The sequence below is a fragment of the Oncorhynchus mykiss genome, chromosome 25 (genome assembly GCF_013265735.2).
Source record: "Oncorhynchus mykiss isolate Arlee chromosome 25, USDA_OmykA_1.1, whole genome shotgun sequence".
In the NCBI taxonomy this organism is placed as follows: Eukaryota; Metazoa; Chordata; class Actinopteri; order Salmoniformes; family Salmonidae; genus Oncorhynchus; species Oncorhynchus mykiss.
In genome coordinates, this window is record NC_048589.1 from 22,528,184 (window position 1) to 22,555,864 (window position 27,681).

Here is a 27,681-nt window from a genome sequence, read left to right on the forward strand (position 1 = left end):
TGCATTTTTGGGGTCAGAGCTTGCTAGAAAGGCATTTCACTGTACTTGTGCACATGAACTTGAATGGTCCAAAGTCAGTCTGGGTAATCCCTGACTTTAGCACTCCACTGAACAAAGAGACTCTCCCTCCCTGCCTTGATGTCTCTCAAACACACACACATCCGTGTACTCCACACACACACGTTACCCAGCCTGGGCAAACATCCTTCGAAGACCAAAGTGAAGCGTGTTCTCTTTTTAAAGTAGACATCTGTTGAAATCAAAAGAAATTGGATGTGTGGGAGGTAACCCTTCCATGTTGAAACTAGCTATTGATGATGGCTCTCTCCCTCTTTTTGTTGTAGTCTGATAGCTATAGTCTGCCATAGCCAAGCTTGTTTGTGAAATTAAACCTTGGTTAAATTGTGTTACTTTAGTTCAATTATCCACTGGTTCATGGAAGTAGCCTAGGTAACTGTGTGTGTGTGTAGATGTCTGTTAAGTGTTGTGTTGCAGCTGTCTCACACACAGACCGACTAGAACAGTCTTCCATGCCTGCTTGCTGTTGACCTGTAGAGAATCTCCACCGTGGTCCAGCTTTCAGCGCCATCTTAAATAAAACGTCCCACTGCCACAGGGGTGAGATGCACCCCTCGTGGCTAGCAGAGCAGCTGACATGCCTGACAAGGCTGACGTGTGCTCTTGATGAGAGCGCGAGAGCAAAACTAATACTTGGTCAAATGCATGTGGGAAGTTTATCCCTTAACACAGATGTGTACCTTGCTAAAATTCTCAGGGTCCTCTTATACTTGACTGGGCCTTAGTGAACACACATTCGGTGTGTTGCGCTGGCCTGTTTTTCATTGGTAGTGTGCTGTCCTCTGCAGTGACCTTTGTTGGGTAGTCATGCTCCTCATTCAAGGCCAAGCCAAGCTCTGTCTGGCAGACTGGCTCAACCTGTTCTACTGTGGAGGCAGTCTGCTACAGCTACACCACACAGCTACTTTCCCCTCACTCTTTCTCTTTCACTCTTGAGTCTTAATCACGCACTCCATTTCTTCTCTCAATGCTGTGATATGTTCCTCCTCTTGCTGCTCCACTTAGCCATTGCTCAGATGTCATATTTAGCTTTTAAACACTTCCATTATGTGTATTAACACGGGTCTCTAAACGTGTGGTTGTATATGTTAGTAGTATGTTTCCCTTTATACCCCACCAACGTGATTGACATTCATTTTGACTAGTGTGTCATTCCCATCTCAAAGCCTGGCTTGTTTTATGTGGGAGAGGGCTCGATCCTTCACCTTTGCTCTTATATTCCATTGTTGGCACGGAGTCCCATGGCTGCGGGGCGGGGATGTGTGGGCTGGGGGTTTGGGAGATTACTTTTGGGGTAAAGGATAGTAGCCCCCCCCCCCCCCCCCCCGATTGGCACCATCTGTGGGCATTCATTCACACTTGTGCCCCTGTCTCTGGTTTGGCCTTGTTTTGCTTGGCCCCAGAACCCTACAGGCAGGCCGGCCCAGCCCAGAGGATAGTTGTCAGCTTTAAGGGCTTTGCGCTGATGCAGCTGCTGCCTGCAGGATGGTTATATTTAACCCTCCGAGGGAAGGGGAGGCACTGCAAAGGCAGGAGCGTTTACACTTGCTACTTGTGCTCAGTGGGCCAGTGGGGGCCACAAAGCTTTTTATCCACACAGAAGCACCATCCGTGACCGGGTAGGGGTGGCAGAGAGGGTGAGGGAGGCAGGAGGATCACACGTGGGAGGATTTGACCCTCTCGCTCGCTGGTGCAGTTCATCCTAACTCTGGTCATTAGACTTATCCCCAATACAATTCCACACAGTGGCCGTCTTACTCCCGCCACCTCACTCTGTTGTGATTGCAGCAATTATCACTGGGCCATTAGTGAATGGAGCCCCCTGTGGCTCTGCCTGGGTTACATAGAGCTCAGCTGAAGTTAGGCTACCCGTGGGGGGGGGTTGTCTCCAGCGATCTTGGGACGTCCCGCAGAGCTCCATAGTTGGGGTGATAGAGAGGGGCTGCTTACGAGAGCAAGTGGACTGTGTGTGGCGTAGGTAGTGGCTCCCTGGGGGTAGAGTGTGTGTGTGATTAGATCTCGTGCCTGGATGTTAATTAGGCTTGGCCTTGAACACTGACTAAGTAGCTCCCATGTTTGAATGTGGGTTGCTTTTCTACAATCATATGCTGGCTACAATGGCTGGCTAATTCAGTATCTTGAGAGTTGAATAAAGATGGTGTGATCTTAAACCTGATGTAGGCCTGACGTGGACCGTACCAGAGTAGGGATAACTAGAAGGGAGTAGTGAGAGACACTGATTTCCTCAAGTTATTCTCCCCTGCTGTTTTATTAAGATGGATGGTCCCAAGAGTTTTACTATAGTGTCACAGGGGACTTTTTGGGAATCTTAAACACACACGCAATTACATACTTTTTCCTTGGGTTTTAAGATTGGCCTCTTAATATTGTTTGCAGATGTTTGTTTTGGCCCTGTGGTAGTGGTGCTCTCGCTCTCTCTCTCGGACAGTCACGTGGGCCACGGGAGCCTATATCTCCGAGTTGTTCTGCTGTGTTGACAGTGAGCGCTCGGAAAACAACCATTTAGACTGATCCACACAGCTTTTAATAGAACGTGATGAGTTTCTGCCACACATGCGGGAGAGATACGATCATTGGGACTTAACTGTTGTTTTTGTTTTACTCATTTGAATATTTAAATGCAGTTGTGATGCTACCTGTCATGTATGTGGTCATCATTCTCGATGTCTGGCAGTTGTAAACCAGTCAACACTTTGTTGTTTAGGTATTGTTTTTCAATCCCATTGTACAATCTGCAGGCAGCTAGTGAATGAACTGGATGTTGACAATACTGATGTTACAGTGATGCAAACACATTTAACAGGGGAGCTCTGTGTGTGGTGTAGGGGTGAGCGATACAGTATGTGTGTGTTCCTGCCAGTTTTCAAGGTGCCTTTGGACAGGAATGCAACAAACTTCTCTGGACTGCTCTAGTTTGTCTGTCTGTCAAATTAGATTTACTGCCCTTTCACCATCTGTGACTCTTTCTCTTCTCACTTTCTGTCTCGCTTTCTCTCTCTCACCCCACCATCACTCTAGTCTGTTTGGGTGATTGGTGCAGGGGAGAGTAGGAGTAATACAGTGCTGAAAGAAAGACTGAAAGAAGATTGATGGAGAGCGGGGAGAGAGAGTGGCCGGTCTGGGTTTGATTAGCTTGTGTTGGGGCTGAAGTGTTGTAGGGATGAATGGGAGGGAAGAGTCTGCCTGGGTCACTGGCCCCACAGGGTTAAAGGTTGAGTGGCAGCAGCAGAGAAATGTGGGAGGAGGAGAGTATTTTTGTTTTGTGTAGTGAATGTTTGACTGTCAATAACCAGATTTCCATCCAACCGTTTCATGTGGATGAATAACCTGACACATAAAGTCATGACAGGGCTGATGGAAACAGGAAATGATGGTGCAATTTCATAAATGTCGATAGACAATTTGTTCGTTTGACATGGGAACTTCTTGTTTCAGAAAAATGAATAGAGGTGATAATGCCAATATTGATAATCACATCAGGCTGTTGTAGGCCTACCACCACGACAAGGAAAAGCAGTATGTTGAATAAGCAGATTAAATAAGTCATGAACTTCACATGCTAGTAAAGTGCACAGTGATCATGCAAATTGCCCATACGCTAAATATGGAGGGTAGGCTCTTATTTGATTGCTTGTGACATGATGATCAGTGCTTGGCTGCCAATTATCAAATAAAATGATCTTGCTCTTTTCCATATCTCATATAACACCCTGTGCACTTTATCAGCTAACTAGTTTGCTATTAATCAGACCAGTTGTTTTTGTGACAAACCATCAGTGGAGTTGGAAATGCAATTAAATACATTTTCGTCATGGGAACTTGACCGCCAAAGTGCTTAAAAAAAGAATGTACGCTGCGTCATCACGCACAGGCCATTTTATCAGCAAAACAAGTCAGTTTGATGGAAACACCTGGTCGGAAAATGAGCATATTGTTTTTATGCAGACTTTAGAATATTTTTCTGAAAATCTGTCGCCAGTTGGATAGAAACCTATGTTTGTTTTATTTGTTAGTGGCAATATCTTGATTTTTATCACATAATATTCAGATATTTTATATGGCCCCACACCACTGAATCATTGTTTTGAGCTGTGTGTCACACCGGACTGTGTTGCTTGTGTCGGCCCCAGCTTTGTTCATTCTATTGTGCATGATTGCCTGGCCAGCAGCATGCGTTAGAACAGCAGTCGGAGGCCAGGGGCCACATGTTACTAGTTCAGTTGGTTTTCATCAGCTCCCCTTTCACTGTAATGTTTATGCTCTTTGTCTCCCTGTTTCTCTCTCATACTTTTTGTCACTCTGTTTCTCTCTCATACTTTTTATCACTCTTTCGCTCTCATACTTTTTATCACTGTTTCTCTCGCTCTCGTACTTTTTATCACTCTGTTTCTCTTGCTCTCATACTTTCTATCACTCTGTTTCTCGCTCTACTTTTTATCACTCTGTTTCTCTTGCTCTCATACTTTCTATCACTCTGTTTCTCGCTCTCATACTTTTTATCACTCTGTTTCTCTTGCTCTCATACTTTCTATCACTCTGTTTCTTGCTCTCATACTTTTTATCACTCTGTTTCTCTTGCTCTCATACTTTCTATCACTCTGTTTCTCGCTCTCATACTTTTTATCACTCTGTTTCTCTTGCTCTCATACTTTCTATCACTCTGTTTCTTGCTCTCATACTTTTTATCACTCTGTTTCTCTCGCTCTCATACTTTTTATCACTGTTTCTCTCGCTCTCATACTTTTTATCACTCTGTTTCTCTCTCTCTCTCTCCTTTTTATCACTGTTTCTCTCTCGCTCTCTCCTTTTTATCACTCTGTTTCTCGCTCTCATACTTTTTATCACTCTGTTTCTCGCTCTCATACTTTCTATCACTGTTTCTCGCTCTCATACTTTTTATCACTTTCTCTCGCTCTACTTTTTATCACTCTGTTTCTCTCTCATACTTTTTATCACTCTGTTTCTCTCTCTACTTTTTATCACTCTGTTTCTCTCTACTTTTTATCACTCTGTTTCTCTCTCTCCTTTTTATCACTCTGTTTCTCTCTCGCTCTCTCCTTTTTATCACTCTGTTTCTCTCTCTACTTTTTATCACTCTGTTTCTCTCTCGCTCTCTCCTTTTTATCACTCTGTTTCTCTCTCTACTTTTTATCACTCTGTTTCTCTCTACTTTTTATCACTCTGTTTCTCTCTCTCCTTTTTATCGCTCTGTTTCTCTCTCGCTCTCTACTTTTTATCACTCTGTTTCTCTCTCATACTTTTTATCACTCTGTTTCTCTCTACTTTTTATCACTCTGTTTCTCTCTACTTTTTATCACTCTTTTTCTCTCTCTCCTTTTTATCACTCTGTTTCTCTCTCGCTCTCTCCTTTTTATCACTGTTTCTCGCTCTCATACTTTTTATCACTGTTTCTCTCGCTCTCATACTTTTTCACTGTTTCTCTTGCTCTCATACTTTTTATCACTCTGTTTCTCTCGCTCTCATACTTTTTATCACTTTCTCTCGCTCTACTTTTTATCACTCTGTTTCTCTCGCTCATACTTTTTATCACTCTGTTTCTCTCGCTCTCATACTTTTTATCACTGTTTCTCTCGCTCTCATACTTTTTATCACTGTTTCTCTCGCTCTCATACTTTTTATCACTCTGTTTCTCTTGCTCTCACACTTTTTATCACTCTGTTTCTCTCGCTCTCATACTTTTTATCACTTTCTCTCGCTCTCTACTTTTTATCACTCTGTTTCTCTCGCTCTCATACTTTTTATCACTTTCTCTCGCTCTCTACTTTTTATCACTGTTTCTCGCTCTCATACTTTTTATCACTGTTTCTCGCTCTCATACTTTTTATCACTTTCTCTCGCTCTACTTTTTATCACTCTGTTTCTCGCTCTCATACTTTTTATCACTCTGTTTCTCTCTCATACTTTTTATCACTCTGTTTCTCGCTCTCGTACTTTTTATCACTCTGTTTCTCTCTCATACTTTTTATCACTCTGTTTCTCTCTCTACTTTTTATCACTCTGTTTCTCTCATACTTTTATCACTCTGTTTCTCTCTCATACTTTTTATCACTCTGTTTCTCTCATACTTTTTATCACTCTGTTTCTCTCTCTCTCTCCTTTTTATCACTCTGTTTCTCTTTCTCTCTCTCTCCTTTTTATCACTCTGTTTCTCTTTCGCTCTCTCTCCTTTTTATCACTGTTTCTCGCTCATACTTTTTATCACTGTTTCTCGCTCTCATACTTTTTATCACTCTGTTTCTCTCGCTCTACTTTTTATCACTGTTTCTCGCTCTCATACTTTTTATCACTGTTTCTCGCTCTCATACTTTTTATCACTGTTTCTCGCTCTCATACTTTTTATCACTCTGTTTCTCGCTCCCTTCCTATATTTTTGTTTAAACATTATCTATGTTTTTTTTTTTTATTCTCTTTGTTTCATTGTCATCCAAACTCATCCATTACCCTTCTTCCAGTCTAAATGCTTTAAAGCTAGACTGAAACTCAGTAGAGAACATGGCCGACCGGAAAGTCCCTCTGACTAATGGCACAGGCTGAGATCGAACAATGCTGCAACGTCCTGAAGAAGGATCATGTTTCTTGCTCAATGGCCACAGTCAAGGGCATTTTGACTGCGAGGCAAGGCAGACATTTGAAACCCCTTTCAACCTTCATGGATTGGAAGAGAATATGCAGATATCAAATCTGTTTCACAGCATATTTTCTGATTGGAGGATACACGACAGATTAATGTGGGTCGTTTGGCGTGCCGGAGAGCTTACCAAATGGCAGTGATGTCATTCAGGTAATTTGGTTGGCCACCCACCGTGCCATGATGGTGTTTCTGGATGAATCCACTTAAAGCTCCCGTTGATTGGAGTCACACAGACAGACAGACGGACGGACGGTTACTGCTCTCCTCCATGACTTTGCCTCCCTCCTGTAAAGTTAATTTATCATGAATCACCGGAGCCTTCTGGGCAGTCTGTGTTCTGTATTTCTCATCATTACTTACCTTGTTCTCCACAGGATTTATTCATAGTATTTACTTTGGTTCAGAACTATTTTTGAGTAGCTCTCTCTTGCTTTGTACAATTCGAGCTCTAGCATAAGCACAGGCTTTCCCTATCCAAATCACCATCAGAGGGTTTAACTTAGGGTAGGTTATTTTCACTATTGAGAAAAATAGCTTTGTTCACTGCTTAACTCTTGCTGTCTACTTTGGGGGCCGTTTTGGACTTGGTCAATGCTGTTCGATCTAGCATGCCTTTTTACGACGACATAGGTTGCCGACCACCGGTTGTTTCCTTAAGGATTTGGGTAGCATATTTGTTCTACAACTGCTAAATCTCTTTGTGGTGATTTATTAGTGATGTTCACACCGGAAAACATGTTTGACTGTAATGTGCCACTTCTCCTGTGCTACAGGGTCAGACTGTGTCGCTGCTGACCGTGAACCGGTTAGAAGAGGTTCTGTACCACTACCAGCCCATCCACATGCACACATACGGACCCCCCGTCCCTGAGCTGGAGCAGCTGGGGCGACTCGGGTAAGAACACATCCTGTAACACACACAGCTCTGCACAACTGGCAAAGTTAGCTGCTGCACAAAATAATCTGGAGATGGCAGTGGTTTGATAAATAACTACAGGGGAAAGCACCACACTGTAAGGCCTTGCTTATATTGTTTAGTGAACAGTGGTGTAATCAGCACCTCCAAAGGTTGACCAGCTTAGTATAAGGCCTGGCCTAGTTTGCACAGCATATCTGATGTGGTACAGTAAGGTATTTAACTGGGAGTGAGGCTGCTCTGGATTTCAGTTTTTTCTTCTTCTCTGAAGTTGCCCTTGATTAGCTGTGAGAGGTGGGGGAGGGCAAGGTTTAAAGGGGAACAGCCAACCAGTTCCCCTGCACCAGCCCTCTGCCCCTTCCCTCTCACTGCTTCTCCTGGACCTTGCTGTCTGTCAGCAAAAACAATTTGATTTGATTTGACTTGACTAAGGCCCTCCCACCTGCCAAGAGCCCTGATCTAATTGGTGGAAAGTGGCACATGGAGATGAATTAGAGCGCTCAGTGGTGTAAGGAGGTGACTGTTATTGTGACAGTGAAGCTAAAACTTAATTTGGCTCTACTCCAGCATTTTGTATTTGAGATAAAATGTCTCATATGAGGCGACAGTACAGAATGTCACCTTTTTTATTTCATGGTACACTACCATTCAAACGTTTGGGATCACTTAGAAATGTCCTTGTTTTTGAAACAATCACTTTTGTTGTCCCTTTTTTAAAATAACATCAAATTGATCAGAAATAGAGTGTAGACTTGGTTAATTTTGTAAATGACTATTGTAGCTGGAAATGGCTGATTTTTAATGGGATATCTACATAGGTGTACAGAGGCCCATTATCATTATCAGTGTTCCAATGGCACGTTGTGTTAGCTAATCCAAGTTGATCATTTTAAAAGGCTAATTGATCATTAGAAAGCCCTTTTGCAATTATGGTAGCACAGCTGAAAACTGTTCTGATTTTTAAAGAAGCAATAAAACTGGCCTTCTTTAGACTAGTTGAGTATCTGGAGCATCAGCATTTGTGGGTTTGATTACAGGCTCAAAATGGCCAGAAACAAATACTTTTCTTCTGAAACTCGTCAGTCTATTATTTTTCTGAGAAATTAAGGCTATTCCATGCGAGAAAGATCTTGTACAACGCTGTGTACTACTCCCTTCACAGAACAGCGCAAACCGGCTCTAACCAGAATAGAATGAGGAGTGGGAGGCCCCGGTGCACAACTGAGCAAGAGGACAAGTACATTAGTGTCTAGTTTGAGAAACATGCGCCTCACAGGTCCTCAACTGGCAGCTTCATTAAATAGTACCCGTCTCAATGTCAACAGTGAAGACGTGACTCTGGGATTCTGGCCTTAGAATGACCAAAAATCTCAAATTTGGATTCTTCAGACCAAAGAACAGATTTCTGCCTGTCTAATGTCTATTTATTGTGTGTCTTAGCCCAAGCAAGTCTCTTCTTCTTATTGGTGTACTTTAGTAGTGGTTTCTTTGCACCAATTCCACCACGAAGGCCTGATTTACACAGTCTCCTCTGAACAGTTGATGTTGAGATGTGTCTGTTACTTGAACTGTGCTAAGCATTTATTGGGGCTGCAATTTCTGAGGCTGGTAACTCTAATGAACTTATCCTTTGCAGCAGAGAACTCTGGGTCTTCCTTTCCTGTGGCGGTCCTCATGAGAGCATGTTTAATCATACCACTTGATGGTTTGTGCGACTGCACTTGAAGAAACTTTCAAAGTTCTTGAAATGTTCCGTATTGACTGACCTTCATGTCTTAAAGTAATGATGGACTTTTGTTTCTCTTTGCTTATTTGAGCTGTTCTTGCTATAATATGGACTTGGTCTTTTACCAAATAGGCTATCTTCTGTATACCACCCCTACCATGTCATAGCACAACTCTTGACAATGCACACCTGTTAGTTGAAATGCATTCCAGGTGACTACCTCATGAAGCTGGTTGAGAGAATGCCAAGAGTGTGCAAAGCCGTCAAGGCAAAGGATTGCTATTTTGAAGAATCTCAAATATAAATATATATTTTGATTTAACACTTTTTGGGGGGATTTCTGCATGATTCCATATGTGTTATTTCATAGTTTTGATGTCTTCACTAATATTCTACAACATAAGAAGAACCCTTGTTTGAGTAGGTGTGTCCAAACTTCTTACTGGTACTGTGTATGTTTTAGAAATGAAAACACTGTGTCTAGTCCCCCCCATTTCAAGGTGTCATATTTTTATCTAAAAAATAGTGAATTCGTTATTTTCAGCCACACTCGTTGCTGACCAGTGTATAAAATCGAGCACACAGCCATGCAATCGCCATAGACAAACATTGGCAGTAGAATGGCCTTTACTCAAGAGCTCAGTGACTTTCAACGTGGCACCGTCATAGGATGCCAACTTTCCAACAAGTCTAATCGTTACATTTCTGCCCTGCTAGAGCTGCCCCGGTCAACTGTAAAAGCTGTTATTGTGCTGTGAAAACGTCTAGGAGCAACAATGGCTCACCTGTGAAGTGGTAAGCCACCCAACCGCACAGAACGGGACTGCCGTATATAGAAATTGTCTGTCCTCGGTTGCAACACTCACTACCGAGTTCCAAACTGCCTCTGGAAGCAACGTCAGCACAATAACAGTTTGTCAGGAGCTTCATGAAATGGGTTTCCATTGCTGAGGAGCTACACACAAGCCTATCATCATCATGCGCAATGCCCAGCGTCAGCTGCAGTGGTGTAAAGCTCGCCGCCATTGGACTCTGGAGCAGTGGTAACGTGTTCTATATAGTGATTAATCATGCTTCACCGTCTGGCGTTCCGACCGACGAATCTGGGTATGGTGCCTCAAGTTTTTCACTCATCATTAGAAACATATTTTACTCTTATTTATACTGAAACATATATAGACGCAACAAGATTTCAACAGTTTTACTGAGTTACAGTTTATATAAGGAAATCAGTCAATTGAAGTAAATTCATTAGGCCCTAATCTATGGATTTCACATGACTGCAGGGGCGCAGCCATGGGTGGGCCTGGGAGGTCATAGGCCCATCCACTTGTGAGCCAGGCCCACGCACTGGGGAGCCTGGCCTTACCAATCAGAATGAGTTTTCCCCTATAAAAGGGCTTTATTACATACAGAAATGCTCCTCAGTTTCACCGGCTGTCTGGGTGGCTGGTCTCAGACAATCCCACAAGTGACTGGGAGCCTGGCCTTACCAATCAGAATGAGTTGTGGAGGTCCTGGGCTGGCGGGGTTACATGTGGCCTGCGGTTGTGAGGCTGGTTGTACTAACTGACGACAAATTCTCTAAAATGACCATTGGAGCTGGCTTATGGTAGAGAAATGCACATTAAATTGTCTGGCAAATGCTCTGGTGAACATTGCTGCAGTCAGCATTCCAATTGCACGCTTCTTCAACTTCAGATGTGTTGAGGAAGTGTGTCACATTGTTTACCATTACATTTTTATTGCGCAGAACATGATCTGAAATGCAACCAAAACAAACTGTAAATCCAACAAGTTTGTAGAGTCAGAAGCTTTAAGTAGTCATTGCTTGCTAGGAATATGGGACCAAATACTAAACATCTGACTACTTGAATACACATATACTGAGTGTACAAAACCATTGACACCTTACTAATATTGAGGTGCACCTCACTTTGCCCTCAGAACTGTCTCAATTTCTCAGGGCATGGACTCTACAAGGTGTCAAGTGTTTTACAAGGATGCTGGCCCATGTTGACTCCAATGCTTCCCACAGTTGTCAAGTTGGCTGGATGTCCTTTGGATGGTGGACCATTCTTGATATACATGGGAAACTGATGAGTGTGAGAAACCCAGCCGCGTTGCAGTTCTTGACACAAACCGGTGTGCCTGACACCTACTACCATACCCTGTTCAAAGGCACTTACATTTTTTGCATTTCCTATTCGCCCTCTGAATGGCACTCACACAATCTGTCTCAATTAATTCAATTTAAGGGCTTTATTGGCATGGGAAACATGCTAAAATTGCCAAAGCAAGTGAAGTAAATAATAAACAAAAATGAACAGTGAACATTACACTCAGACGTTCCAAAAGAGTAAAGACATTTAAAATGTCATTATGTCTATATACAGTGTTGTAACGATGTGCAAATAGTTGAAGTACAAAAGGTAAAATAAATAAACAGAAATATAGGTTGTATTTACAATAGTGTTTGTCACTGGTTTCCCTTTCCTTGTGGCAACAGGTCTCAAATCTTGCTGCTGCGATGGCACACTGTTATTTCACCCAGTAGATATGGGAGTTTATCAAAATAGTTTTTTTCCCAGTTCTTTGTGGATCTGTGTAATCTGAGGGAAATATGTGTCACTATGGTCATACATTTAGCAGGAGGTTAGGAAGTGCAGCTCAGTTTCCACCTCTTTTTGTGGGCAGTGTGCACATAGCCTGTCTTCTCTTGAAAGCCAGGTCTGCCTACGTCGGTCTTTCTCAATAGCAAGGCTATGTACATAGTCAAAACTTTCTTAAGTTTGGGTCAGTCACAGTGGTCAGGTATCCTGCCACTGTGTACTCTCTGTTTAGAGCCAAGTAGTTCTTGTTAATTCTTTCCAATGTGTCAAGTATTTCTCTCTTTATTTTCTCATGATTTGTTTGGCCTAATTGTGTTGCTTTCCTAGGGCTCTGTGGGGTTTGTTTGTGAACAGAGCCCCAGGACCAGCTTGCTTAGTGGACTCTTCTCCAGGTTCATCTCTCTGTATGTGATTGCTTTGTTATGGAAGGTTTGGGAGAATCTTCCTTTTAGGTCATTGTAGAATTTAACGTCTCTTTTCTGGATTTTGATAATTAGCGTGTATCTGCCTAATTCTGCTCTGCATGCATTATTTGGTGTTTTACGTTGTACACAGAAGATATTTTTGTGGAATTCTACATGCAGATTTTCAATTTTGTGTTTGTCCCATTTAGTGAATTCTTGGTTGGTGAGCAGACCCCAGACCTCACAACCATAAAGGGCAATGGGTTCTGTAACTGATTCAAGTATTTTTAGCCAGATCCTAATTGGTATGTCATATTTTATATTCCTTTTGATGGCATACAAGGCCCTTGTCTCTCAGCTCATTCACAGCTTTGTGGAAGTTACCTGTGGCGCTGATGTTTAGGCCAAGGTATGTATAGTTTTCTTTTTGTGTGTGCTCTAGAGCAACGGTGTCTAGATGGAATTTGTATTTGTGGTTCTGGCAACTGGACCTTTTTTGGATCATCATTGTTTTTGTCTTACTGAGATTTACTGTCAGGGCCCAGGTCTGACAATCTGTGCAGAAGATCTAGGTGCTGCTATAGGCCCTCCTTGCTTGGGGACAAGCACCAGATCAGCGAACAGTAGACATTTGACTTCAGAATCTAGTAGGGTGAGGCTGGGTGCTGCAGACTGTTCTTGTGCCCTCGCCAATTCGTTGATATATATGTTGAAGAGGGTGGGGCTTAAGCTGCATCCCTGTCTCACCCCACGGCCCTGTGGAAAGAATGTTTTTTTTTTTTTTGTGTGCCAATTTTAACCTCACTTGTTGTTTGTACATGGATTTTATAGTACATTGTTTTCACTGAGGAAATGTACGAGTCTGTTAATGATAATGCATAGGATTTTCCCCAAGGTTGCTGTTAACTCATATCCCATGGTAGTTATTAGGGTCAAATTTGTCTCCACTTTTGTGGCGTGATCAGTCCTTGATTCCAAATATTGAGGAAGATGCCAGAGCTGAGGATGATGTTAGAGTTTAAGTATAGCCAATTTAAATTGGCCTTATTGGGTTGGAGGGTTTGTATTTTGTCCTGTAGTTCACTCAATGTAATTGGAGAATCCAGTGGGTTCTGGTAGTCTTTAATAGTTAAATCTAAGATGTGTATTTGATCATGTATATGGTTTTTCTGTTTGTTCTTTGTTATAGGGCCAAAAAGATTGGAGAAGTGGTTTACCCATACATCTCCGTTTTAGATAACTCTGTGTTGTTATCCAATTTTCCCAGAAGTGGTTAGTGTATGGTTTCTTCAATTACACTGAGCTGATTTCTGAGGTGCTGTTATTTCTTTTTCCGTAGTGTATTTCTGTTGTTTTTGTGATTCGTTTTAGTGAAGGTGTGGACTCTGGGTCTCTGTTTTTGGTTGGATAGGTTTCTCAATGTCTTTCTTAGGTTTTTGCATTCTTCATCAAACCATTTTTAAAAAAAATTCACCTTTATTTAACCAGGGAGGCCAGTTGAGAAGAAGTTCTCATTTACAACTGTGACCTGGCCAAGATGGAGCAAAGCATTGAGAGACAAACAACAGAGTTACACATGGGATAAACAAACGTACAGTCAATAACACAATAGAAAAATCTATATACAGTGTGTGCAAATGTAGTAAGATTAGGGAGGTAAGGCAATAAATAGGCCATAGTTGCGAAATTTAATTAGAATTTAGCATTAATACTGGAGTGATAGATGTGCAGAAGATGATGTGCAAGAAAATATACTGGGGTGCAAAAAAATAAATAACACTATGGGGATGAGGGAGTTGGGTAGGCTGTGTACAGGTGCAATGATCGGTAAGCTGCTCTGACAGCTGATGCTTAAAGTTAGTGAGGGAGATATAAGTCTCTAGCTTCAGTGATTTTTGCAATTTGTTCAAGTCATTAGCAGCAGAGAACTGTAAGGAAAGGCAGCCAAAGGAAGAGCTGGCTTTGGGGATGACCAGTGAAATATACCTCCTGGAGCGTGTGTTATGGGTGGGTGTTACTATTGTGACCAGTGAGCTGAGGTTAGGCAGGGCTTTACCAAGCCCTTTACCCACAGGTCTGGGAGTGTCTTGCTGGTCTGTGCGGTGTGTCTATTGATCTGTTGCTCCTGGTTGAAGTGTTGGGGCTGCGTTTTAGGGCGATGTCCTTTTAGGGTGAAGGTGGGCACTGCTGCCTTGTATAGGTGGACCTGGTCATAAAGACTGTTCAAGTCCAGAGTGGAGTGGTGGGTAAACATTTGGGTTTGAGACACAGTCATGGGAAATACTTGCGTTTACCCGCTCTATGGTAGGCTTAAAAATCTGTTTTTAACCTGTCTCCTCCCCTTCATCTACACTGATTGAAGTGGATTTAACAAGTGACATCCAATAAGCGATCATAGCTTTCACATGGATTCACCTGGTTAGTCTGTCATAGAAAGAGCAGGTGTTCTTAATTTTTTTGTGTACTCAGAGAAATTGAATTTGTTCAAGTACTTATGACACCTTCATATGGACTAGATACAGTTGCCAAATACATTTAAACTCAGTTTTTCACTATTCCTGACATTTAATCCTAGTAAAAATGCCCTGTCTTAGGTCAGTTAGGATCACCACTTTTATTTTAAGAATGTGAAATGTCTGAATAATAATATTTATTTAAACTTATTTCTTTCATCACATTCCTAGTGGGTCAGAAGTTTACAAACACTCAATTAGTATTTGGTAGCATTGCCTTTAAAATGTTTAACTTGGGTCAAACGTTTTGGGTAGCCTTCCACAAATTGGGTCAATTTTGTCTCATTCCTCCTGACAGAGCTGGTGTAACTGAGTCAGGTTTGTAGGCCTCCTTGCTTGCACACGCCTTTTCAGTTCTGCCCACAATTTCTATGGGATTGAGGTCAGGGCTTTGTGATGGCCACTCCAATACCTTGACTTTGTTGTCCTTAAGCCATCTTGGCTTTGTTGTCCTTAAGCCATTTTGCCACAACTTTAGAAGTATGCTTGGGGTCGTTGTCCATTTAGAAGACCCATTTGCAACCAAGCTTTAACTTCCTGACTGATGTCTTGACATGTTGCTTCAATATATCCACATAATTTTTCTCCCTCATGAAGCCATCTATTTTGTGAAGTGCACCAGTCCTGTTTTACTGTGGATATAGATACTTTTGTACCTGTTTCCTCCAGCATCTTCATAAAGTCCTTTGCTGTTGTTCTGGGATTGATTTGCACTTTCGCACCAAAGTACATTCATCTCTAGGAGACAGACCGCGTCTCCTTCCTGAGCGGTATGACATCTGCTTGGTCCCATGCGTACTATTGTTTGTACAGTTGAATGTGGTACCTTCAGGTGTTTGGAAATTGCTCCCAAGGATGTACCAGGCTTGTGGAGGTCTACAATTATTTTCTGATGTCTTGGCTGATTTCTTTAGATTTTCCCATGATGTCAAGCAAAGAGGCACTGAGTTTGAAGGTAGGCCTTGAAATACAACCACAGGTACACCTCCAATTGACTCAAATTATGTCAATTAGCCTACCAAAACCTTCTAAAGCCATGACATCATTTTCTGGAATTTTCCAAGCTGTTTAAAGGCACAGTCAACTTGGTGTATGTAAACGTCTGACCCACTGGAATAGTGATTTAAGTGAAATAAGCTGTCTGTAAACAATTGTTGGAAAAATGACTTGCACAATGTACATATCCTAACCGACTTGTCAAAACTATAGTTTGTTAACAAGAAATTTGTGTAGTGGTTGAAAGACAAGTTTTAATGACTCCGACCTAAGTGTATGTAAACTTCCGACTTCAACTCTACTGAAAGTGCTTTTATTTCTAAATGGCAAAACATATGTATGAAAATACCCTCAAATAAAATTACATTTTGTACTGTCGCCTCATATTTAAAGTTTGATCTCAAATCCAAAATCCTGAATTATAGAGCCAAATTAAAAGCTTTAGCTTCACTGTCCAAATAAATACACTGATGGAGTGTATCTACCTCATATTACCATCATTCAGCAGAGATTACATTTCATGTGGCCTCCAGATGATAGTCTTGCAAGGAAGAATTTCAGACCCTTGTGAGGGATGATTATCTTGCCGTTTCCATTGAGTTTTTAAATTATTTTATTTTAGTGATGTACCGATATGACATTTTTGGCCGATTCTGATATTTTCCTTACCCCCCAAAAAAGATCTGTGTAATTTAGAACTTTTGCGGCCTTTTAAGCGTTCTAGTACAGTTAAATAATTTACACATGGACGCAGCGGTCTAAGGCACTGCATCTCAGTGCAAGAAGCGTCACTTCAGTCCCTGGTACGAATCCAGGCTGTATCACATCCGACCTTGATTGGTAGTCCCATAGGGTGGTGCACAATTGGCCGGGCCGTCATTGTAAATAATAATTTGTTCTTAACTGACTTGCCTAGTTAAATAAAGGTTACACACACACCACACTGACCCAAAAATTTATTTTGTTGGCTTTTACGCATTTCCCCATTACCAGTAAGACCTAATCGAAACCTATTTCTTTCACCTACTTGCTGTGTTTCGTTGTTAATTTGTTCAGTCGTTTCATTCTCAACCAGGATTTCTATGGAACGCCGATTTGGGTTTTTGCGTGTGTCAAAAAAGATGCACGTCAAATAACACTATGACGTGTGAAATAAGCTTGTTGACCAATCAGGACATGAATATGACTGCACGTCACATAATAATTTAACACGTTCATACTTTTTTTTAATGTAATTATTACACATTGATTACACTCACTTGTATTTCATATGTCACAACGATTCATCGATACGTATGCTATGATGCTGGTAAAGTTGTCTCCCGCACCTACATTGCTGGTCAAAAAAAAGCTACCTAGCTCATGGATGCAAACAATGTTCTTGCCCAAAAACATAGCAAAACGACAATCTGTTTCAGTAGGTAGGTGTCAACATCTAAAATAACCCTAATTTATAACACAGTTCTTATTTGATTAATGGTGGTTGGACCCATCTATGTGAAGCTAACCACAGTAAGAATTAGCCACAATAGTGGACTTTGTGGCTAGCCTTCAAATTAAAAATGACACAATTCTATTTTATTTTGAAGGCAAACCGCAAATCGCCTAATCCTTATTGTGGCTAGCTTCACAACATATAACCCAGTGTAGCGAAATGCTTGTGCTTCTAGTTCCGACAATGCAGTAATATCCAACGAGTAATCTAACCTAACAATTTCTCAACTACTACCTTATACACACAAGTGTAAAGGAATGAATAAGAATATGTACATAAAAAAAATATTTGAACGAGGGATGGTATAGAATGGCATAGGCAAGATGCAGTGGATGGTATAGAGGCTTATAACGTTAGCTTTGGACAACAGGGTTAAGTAGCTGGCTAGCTATTTATTTTCATGAACTGAAGTTCAATTTCCATTGGCGAACAAGTGGCAACCTAGCTAATACTTACAAGGATTCCTAAATCATTGCTAAGAACTAATGAAAATGACTGCTGTTTCTACTAGTCATTTCAGGCTGGTTGTATTGGTGCTAGTTAGGTACCAAGATAAAGCTAGCTACCCTAGACTTTGCGGTCAAACAAATGATGCTTTATTACCAACGTGGTATTGTAAACACATCGTTCGTGGCCAGTGTTTGCTTGTTTGCAGACTTTAAAAAAAAAATTTAAAAAAATGTATACAGCTTTGACAGTGCTACTGTAGAAAGGATTGCAGGAGGCTTTAGTAGAATAACGGGGACTTTTTTTACACTACCGTTCAAAACTTTGCAGTACTTAGAAATGTCCTTGTTTTTGAAAGAAAAGCACTTATTATTTTTGTCCATTTTAAAATAACATCAAATTGATCAGAAATACAGTGTAGATATTGCTAATGTTGTAAATGACTATTCTAGCTGGAACCTAGAAGGCCAGCATCCCGGAGTCGCCTCTTCACTGTTGACGTTGAGACGGGTGTTTTGTGGTTACTATTTAATGAAGCTGCCAGTTGAGGACTTGAGGCGTATGTTACTCAAACTAGGCACTCTAATGTACTTGTCCTCTTGCTCCGTTGAGCACTGGGACCTCCCACTCTTTCTATTCTGGTTAGGGCCAGTTTGTTCTGTGAAGGGAGTAGTACACAGCGTTGTACGAGATCTTCAGTTTCTTGGCATTTTCTCGTGTGGAATGGCCTTCATTTCTCAACATGAATAGACTGATGAGCCTGTAATCGAACCCAGAAATGCTGATGCTCCAGATACTCAACTAGTCTAAAGAAGGCCAGTTTTATTGCGTCTTTAAATTCAGCACAACAGTTTTCAGCTGTGCTAACATAATTGTAAAAGGGCTTTCTAATTAATGATCAATTAGCCTTTTAAAATGATCAACTTGGATTAGCTAACACAACGTGCCATTGGAACACAGGAGTGAGGGTTGCTGATAATCAGTCTCTGTACGCCTATGTAGATATCCCATTGATTTCCAGCTACAATTGCCATTTACAACATTAACAATGCCTACACTGTATTTCTGATCAATTTGATGTTATTTTAAATGGACAAAACTGTGCTTTTCTTTAAAAAACAAGGACATTTCTAAGTGACCCCAAACTTTTGAACAGTAGTGTACATTATATATGCAGTGTAATGCTGAGGTTTTTGTTATTTTGGCCAGGCTGATCAATATGCAGATGAAACACCGTTAAGAGGGGGGGTGTGTGTCTGGTGTCAGCAGTTCAGGGGTCCTGCAGGACCAAGGCTGGCGGGGAAGGGCTCTGCCACTGAGATAAATGAGGCTCCTCTCAATGAGGAACCCCAGTCCCTCTGGCGTAGGCAGCCATACAGACTACTGTAGCCCAGTTTGACAAATAAACCACAACTCCCATGATGCAGTGGGCTCTGTTAGCTTGAGCTGGAATGCTGCTGACACTTCTGCATTGTTGGCAGTTTTGTGATTCAGCTAAGTTCAGAGTTTATGCGCCCGTGCATGGACACACACACACGCACGCCAAAGTCTGACAGACACACACCAAAAACTTGCATAGTGACACACACACACGTACACGTCCTAGTCTGCATTTCTGGCCACAACAGATATGGTTGAAAGGCGTGTGGAGAACAGTGGGAGGTTATGGAGAGGTTGGAAGGGAGTTCTCCAGTGCAGCGTTGGGCCAGAGCGTCAGTCTTTTGACCTACAATATGAAGGGGATATGAATAGGGAAGGAGGGACTGTCCTAGGGTGTTATCTTTAACAGGGCTGTTTCTCTTGGTCAGGGCCCATGGTGACAGCAGCACTGCTGCTAATTTGTCTTGGACAGGGGAATCTGGGGGGGAGAGGAGAGTTGGGCGATCAGCCATGCACACCCCTTGGGGCCTCTAGGGCCCGGCTCTGCACAGTATGTCCTACACCCACTTGAGGACTGAGTGCGCTCGCTCTCGCTCTCTGTCGCTCTCGCTCTCTGTCGCGCTCGCTCTCTGTCGCGCTCGTTCTCTGTCGCGCTCGCTCTCGTTCTCTGTCGCGCTCGCTCTCGTTCTCTGTCGCGCTCGCTCTCGTTCTCTGTCGCGCTCGCTCTCGCTCTCTGTCGCGCTCGCTCGCTCTCGCTCTGTCTGTCGCGCTCGCTCGCTCTCGCTCTGTCTGTCGCGCTCGCTCGCTCTCGCTCTGTCTGTCGCGCTCGCTCGCTCTCGCTCTGTCTGTCGCGCTCGCTCGCTCTCGCTCTGTCTGTCGCGCTCGCTCGCTCTCGCTCTGTCTGTCGCGCTCGCTCGCTCTCGCTCTGTCTGTCGCGCTCGCTCGCTCTCGCTCTGTCTGTCGCGCTCGCTCGCTCTCGCTCTGTCTGTCGCGCTCGCTCGCTCTCGCTCTGTCTGTCGCGCTCGCTCGCTCTCGCTCTGTCTGTCGCGCTCGCTCGCTCTCGCTCTGTCTGTCGCTCGCTCGCTCGCTCGCTCTGTCTGTCGCGCTCGCTCGCTCTGTCTGTCTGTCGCGCTCGCTCGCTCTGTCTGTCTGTCGCGCTCGCTCGCGCTCTGTCTGTCGCTCTCGCTCTGTCTGTCTGTCGCGCTCGCTCGCTCTCGCTCTGTCTGTCGCTCTCGCTCTGTCTGTCTGTCGCGCTCGCTCGCTCTCGCTCTGTCTGTCGCTCTCGCTCTGTCTCTCGCTCTGTTTGTCTGTCGCGCTCGCTCGCTCTCTCGCTCGCTCTCTCGCTCTGTCTGTCGCTCTCGCTCTGTCTGTCGCTCTCGCTCTGTCTGTCTGTCGCTCTCGCTCTCTGTCGCTCTCGCTCGCTCTCGCTCTGTCTGTCGCTCGCTCGCTCGCTCTCGCTCTGTCTGTCGCGCTCGCTCGCTCTCGCTCTGTCTGTCGCGCTCGCTCGCTCTCGCTCTGTCTGTCGCGCTCGCTCGCTCTCGCTCTGTCTGTCGCGCTCGCTCGCTCTCGCTCTGTCTGTCGCGCTCGCTCGCTCTCGTTCTGTCTGTCGCGCTCGCTCGCTCTCGCTCTGTCTGTCGCGCTCGCTCGCTCTCGCTCTGTCTGTCGCGCTCGCTCGCTCTCGCTCTGTCTGTCGCGCTCGCTCGCTCTGTCTGTCGCGCTCGCTCGCTCTGTCTGTCGCGCTCGCTCGCTCTGTCTGTCGCGCTCGCTCGCTCTGTCTGTCGCGCTCGCTCGCTCTGTCTGTCGCGCTCGCTCGCTCTGTCTGTCGCGCTCGCTCGCTCGCTCTGTCTGTCGCGCTCGCTCGCTCTGTCTGTCGCGCTCGCTCGCTCTGTCTGTCGCGCTCGCTCGCTCTGTCTGTCGCGCTCGCTCGCTCTGTCTGTCGCGCTCGCTCGCTCTGTCTGTCGCGCTCGCTCGCTCTGTCTGTCGCGCTCGCTCGCTCTGTCTGTCGCGCTCGCTCGCTCTGTCTGTCGCGCTCGCTCGCTCTGTCTGTCGCGCTCGCTCGCTCTGTCTGTCGCGCTCGCTCGCTCTGTCTGTCGCGCTCGCTCGCTCTCGCTCTGTCTGTCGCGCTCGCTCGCTCTCGCTCTGTCTGTCGCGCTCGCTCGCTCTCGCTCTGTCTGTCGCGCTCGCTCGCTCTCGCTCTGTCTGTCTGTCGCGCTCGCTCGCTCTCGCTCTGTCTGTCGCGCTCGCTCGCTCTCGCTCTGTCTGTCTGTCTGTCTGTCGCGCTCTCGCTCTGTCTGTCTGTCGCGCTCTCGCTCTGTCTGTCTGTCGCGCTCGCTCTGTCTTTCTGTCGCGCTCGCTCGCTCTGTCTTTCTGTCGCGCTCGCTCGCTCTGTCTTTCTGTCGCGCTCGCTCGCTCTGTCTTTCTGTCGCGCTCGCTCGCTCTGTCTTTCTGTCGCGCTCGCTCGCTCTGTCTTTCTGTCGCGCTCGCTCGCTCTGTCTTTCTGTCGCGCTCGCTCGCTCTGTCTTTCTGTCGCGCTCGCTCGCTCTGTCTTTCTGTCGCGCTCGCTCGCTCTGTCTTTCTGTCGCGCTCGCTCGCTCGCTCTGTCTGTCGCGCTCGCTCGCTCGCTCTGTCTGTCGCGCTCGCGCTCGCTCTGTCTGTCGCGCTCGCTCTCGCTCTGTCTGTCGCTCTCGCTCTGTCTGTCGCTCTCGCTCTGTCTGTCGCTCTCGCTCTGTCTGTCGCTCTCGCTCTGTCTGTCGCTCTCGCTCTGTCTGTCGCGCTCGCTCGCTCTCGCTCTGTCTGTCGCGCTCGCTCGCTCTCGCTCTGTCTGTCGCGCTCGCTCGCTCTCGCTCTGTCTGTCGCGCTCGCTCGCTCTCGCTCTGTCTGTCGCGCTCGCTCGCTCTCGCTCTGTCTGTCGCGCTCGCTCGCTCTCGCTCTGTCTGTCGCGCTCGCTCGCTCTCGCTCTGTCTGTCGCGCTCGCTCGCTCTCGCTCAGTCTGTCGCGCTCGCTCGCTCTCGCTCTGTCTGTCGCGCTCGCTCGCTCTCGCTCTGTCTGTCGCGCTCGCTCGCTCTCGCTCTGTCTGTCGCTCTCGCTCTGTCTGTCGCGCTCGCTCGCTCTCGCTCTGTCTGTCGCGCTCGCTCTCGCTCTGTCTGTCGCGCTCGCTCTCGCTCTGTCTGTCGCGCTCGCTCGCTCTCGCTCTGTCTGTCGCGCTCGCTCGCTCTCGCTCTGTCTGTCGCGCTCGCTCGCTCTCGCTCTGTCTGTCGCGCTCGCTCGCTCTCGCTCTGTCTGTCGCGCTCGCTCGCTCTCGCTCTGTCTGTCGCGCTCGCTCGCTCTCGCTCTGTCTGTCGCGCTCGCTCGCTCTCGCTCTGTCTGTCGCGCTCGCTCGCTCTCGCTCTGTCTGTCGCGCTCGCTCGCTCTCGCTCTGTCTGTCGCGCTCGCTCGCTCTCGCTCTGTCTGTCGCGCTCGCTCGCTCTCGCTCTGTCTGTCGCGCTCGCTCGCTCTCGCTCTGTCTGTCGCGCTCGCTCGCTCTCGCTCTGTCTGTCGCGCTCGCTCGCTCTCGCTCTCTGTCGCGCTCGCTCGCTCTCGCTCTGTCTGTCGCGCTCGCTCGCTCTCGCTCTGTCTGTCGCGCTCGCTCGCTCTCGCTCTGTCTGTCGCGCTCGCTCGCTCTCGCTCTGTCTGTCGCGCTCGCTCGCTCTCGCTCTGTCTGTCGCTCTCGCTCTGTCTGTCGCGCTCGCTCGCTCTCGCTCTGTCTGTCGCGCTCGCTCGCTCTCGCTCTGTCTGTCGCGCTCGCTCTGTCTGTCGCGCTCGCTCTGTCTGTCTCTCTGCACTCTCTTGCACTCTGTACCTGAATAAATATGGGCTGAGCTCTTATTAAAGGCAGCTGCTACACTAATGGGGTAGAGAGAAGGCTGCATGTTCAGGCAACAGGGGCCCCCGAAAGTGTCCATTCAGCTTCCACCCCCCCAACACACATACAATCTCAGAAACACAGTCCGTATTTGCATGTCTTTGTGCATGTGTCTCTGTGTGTGATTTAAAAACCACAGAAGAGAGGAGGCCCCCTATAGTGTGAAGACATTTTATGAAAAGGAAGCGTCACACATTCTGTTTCACTGATTGGCACATGCATTAATTTATTCCGCACCGAAAATACCTTTTGCTGTGCATTACCATAACAGATTATAATGTGAATTTTCCTACACTGTGATCTGGACCACTGAAGGTGTGGTTTACTGTAGTCTTAGAACTGAGGGTGTTCAGGACAGGTGTGGCTGGGTCAATACTGGCCTCTCCTGGCACGCCAAGCCGCCTCAGCCCAGTCTAACTTCCAGTGACATGGTTGGGAACTGATTACTGAGGTTTCACCACTTGACTCCACACACCACAGAGGGATGCCATTGTACTATCTGTGCTTCTGCTGTCTGTGGATGAAAAGAGAACCTGAATGATGGTACATTTGTATATTATGAACATATGTTACTGTTTTGGAAGTCATGTACGGTTTGTGTGTTTTGTTAGGGAAGGTTTGTTTTGGTCTTGTTGTGTGTCTTTGAGAAATGGAAAGAGGGAGCATGTGCTTGTCTTTGATCTCTGTGTGTGTGTGTGTGTGTGTGTGTGTGTGTGTGTGTGTGTGTCTTCTAGTGCACTTCTTAAGCTCTGACTGTAGGCGATGACAGACCCAAGTTGTCTGCCGCTCTAGAGAGAAAGTGGAGAAAATCTTGGACAATGACTAATCGCGTGGGGGGGAAATATGGAGAAGGAGAAATTGGCAGCACCACACTCAAACATTCTACTAAAACCTCAAGTGCTGACAATGAAAGCTAGAGAGAGCAGTTGTTTGTGTTGGCACAGGTTGCCCTGAAATTAGTCCATCTCTGTGACAGGGGTTGCTCAACGCGCCACTTTAATTACCAATGTAGATAGTATTTAGAAGTTTTACCCCCGCCCCTCTTCCCTCCCAGCTCTACCTAATTGGTGGAAAAAGTGAGGTTTTCGTCGTGGAGAGGTTGGTTGTCAGGCGGCCGTCTCTCCTCACCTGGTTGGGGTGAAGGGGAGCAGATGAGGGAGGGGGAGGGGGGAGCTTGATGTTTAGTCTGGAGCTCCTCTCCAGGGGACCCAGAGCTAAGCTGAGCTGCAGACCAGGAAGTAGTGATCCTGAGCCATGGAGGCTCCTGAGACTCACTGGAGTCTGGCTGAAGGGTTCAAGCTCTCTGACGGATGGATGGAGGGGATTGATTGGTACATATAGAGAAAAGGACGCTTTGTTGTTAAGCTACCATAAGCTATGTTTCCATTCACTTTTGTCAACATTTAGAAAGTTTGCATAGAAAATAGATTTGACATTTGCCTGCAAGAGTGTGTCCATTTGACATTTTTGTGTTGATTTTAAAAACAGCTGGACATAATGACGTCAAACCAAAAAAAGATATAATTCTGGCAAAAACCTACAATGTCAAATAAAAATAAACTTTTTCCATTACCCATTTTGGAAAATTGTTCATTAATAAGTTGGCAACCGCATGCATGCCCTCAGACTATCTGTTTCATGTCTCAGGTAAGCCGCAAAAGCCAGCATGGACAGCATGCAAGAATTGACAAATATTTGACATTCTAATAATTGTCATGTGCCAATGTATCGCGACGGTTCATGCCACGCAAAATCACATCTCTTTTATTTTTTTCAAAGTTATATCTGATTCATCATATGTATCTGCATTTCAAACAGTCAGAAATAATTTCATGAATTCAGGGCTTGTAAAATTATCCCTAGGCTTAAATATAAGCCTCCCACAACCATAACACCCACTAATTATTTATTTTTACCAAAATAGTTTAACTTGATTTTTTTGTTGTTGCAATAATCACTGATCACCCTTTTTGTTGCAAATGTAACCAGAACCATGTACATCCATTAAGAATGACCAACGTCTTGTAGCAGACATTCAATAAAATGAACACAGGTCTCATCAACAGTCTCTCAAGCACAAGTCCACATGCTAGTGAGAAGTCAGCTAATCTATTTGCTTGTGAACAAGGTAGAACAATTGAATTGTTATGCATATACAGTGGGGACAAAAAGTATTTAGTCAGCAATTTTCATCATAGGTACACTTCAACTATGACAGACAAAATTAGAAAAGAAAATCCAGAAAATCACATTGTAGGATTTTTAATGAATTTATTTGCAAATTATGGTAGAAAATAAGTATTTGGTCAACCGTGAAGCACGGGGGTGGCAGCATCATGTTGTGGGGGTGCTTTGCTGCAGGAGGGACTGGTGCACTTCACAAAATGGATAGCTTCATAAGGAAGGAAAATTGTGTGGCTATATTGAAGCAACATCTCAAGACATCAGTTAAAGCTAAAGCTTGGTCGCAAATGGGTCTTCTAAATGGACAATGACCCCAAGCATACTTCCAAAGTTGTGGCAAAATGGCTTAAGGACAACAAAGTCAAGTTATTGGAGTGGCCATCACAAAGCCCTGACCTCAACCCTATAGAACATTTGTGGGCAAAACTGAAAAAGCGTGTGCGAGCAAGGAGGCCTACAAACCTGACTCAGTTACACCAGCTCTGTCAGGAGGAATGGGCCAAAATTCACCCAACTTATTTTGGGAAGCTTGTGGAAGGCTACCCAAAATGTTTGACCCAAGTTAAACAATTTAAAGGCAATGCTACCATATACTTATTGAGTGTATGTAAACTTCTGACCCACTGGGAATGTGATGAAATAACTAAAATCTTAAATAAATCATTCTCTACTATTATTCTGACATTTCACATTCTTAAAATGAACTTGTGATCCTAACTGACCTAAAACAGGGAATTTTTACTAGGATTAAATGTCAGGAATTGTGAAAAACTGAGTTAACTTCTTAGCACACCCATCCCGTTAGCGGGATCATTTTCGTCAACATCCGCTGAATTGCAGAGCGCCAAATTCAAATTAAATTACTAAAAATATTTAATTTTCATGAAATCACAAGTGCAATATAGCAAAACACAGTTTAGCTTGTTGTTAATACACCTGGTGTGTCAGATTTCAAAAAAGCTTTACAGCTAAAGCAAACCAAGCGTTTATGTAAGGACATCTCTCTCAGCAGACAAAACATAACAAACAGCTAGCAGCCAAGTAGTTTGGTCAGAAAAGCAGTAAATTAAATCGCTTCCCTTTGATCTTCGGATGTTTGCACTCACGAGACTCCCAGTTACACAATATATGTTCCTTTTGTTCCATAAAGATTATTTTATATCCAAAATACCGGGCAAAATACAGGCTCTAGCGGTCATGACGGGGCAGACAAATTCCAAATAGTATCCGCAAAGTTCGTAGAAACATTTCAAACGTTTTTATAATCAATCCTCAGGTTGTTTTTACAATAAATAACCGCTAATATTTTAACCGGACCGTAGCTTTTTCAATTGGGGGGAGAGCGAAAATTTCTGCTCCAAGCTGTTGGCGCATACAAAACTCTGCTGGCACCCAGCCATCCACTGACGTGATGTGATTGTTCTCGCTCATTTTTCAGAATAAAAGGCTGAAACTATGTCTAAAGACCGTTCACACCATGTGGAAGCCATAGGGAAAGGAATCTGGTTGATATCCCTTTAAATGGAGGGAAGGCATGCAATGGAACAGGGAGCTTTCAAAATAAGAGGCACTTCCTAGTTGAATTTTCCTCAGGTTTTGGCTGCAATATCAGTTCTGTTATACCCACAGACAATATTTTGACAGTTTTGGAAACTTTAGAGTTTTATATCCTAATCTGACAATTATATGTATATTCTAGCTTCTGGGCCTGAGAAATAGCTTGTTTAATTTGGGTACGTTTTTCATCCAAACATCCAAATACTGCCCCTAACACTCAACAGGTTAAAATCTATTTGGCTAAGGTGTATGTAAACTTCTGACTTCAATTGTATGCGTTTCGGCTAGACAGAGCAGCTACATCTGGTAAGAAGAGGGGTGGGGGTGTTTGTCTATTTGTCAATAACTGCTGGCATGCGATGTCTAATATTAAATAACTTTTGCGGTATTGCTCACCTTGGGTAGAATACCTCATGATAAGCTGTAGACCACACTATCTACCAAGAGTTCTTATCTATATTATTTGGAGCCATCTATTTACCACCACAAACCAATGCTGGTACTAAGACCGCACTCAACGAGCTGCATAAGGCCATAAGCAAACAAGAAAAGGCTCATCCAGAAGTGGCGCTCCTAGTGGTCGGGGACTTTAATGCACGCAAACTTTTATATCTGTTTTTCCTAATTTCTATCAACATGTCACAAGTTCAACCAGAGGGAAAAAAACTATAGACCACCTTAACTCCACGTACAGAGATGCATACAAAGCTCGACCTCCTTTTGGCTAATCTGACCATAATTCTATCCATGATTCCAATTTACAAGCAAAAACTAAAGCCGGAAGCACCAGTGACTCGCT

At 44.6% G+C, this 27,681-nt stretch overlaps 1 protein-coding gene across 2 annotated transcripts in view; it reads left to right on the forward strand.

Moving 5' to 3' along the window:
• Positions 1-27,681, forward strand: part of mnat1 (MNAT1 component of CDK activating kinase) — a 57,394-nt gene that overhangs the window by 15,590 nt on the left and 14,123 nt on the right. For both annotated transcript variants that reach the window (XM_021584958.2, XM_021584959.2), the window contains exon 8: positions 7,525-7,646. In XM_021584958.2, the coding sequence (XP_021440633.1) occupies positions 7,525-7,646 (122 nt within the window). The remainder of the gene's footprint in view (positions 1-7,524; positions 7,647-27,681) is intronic.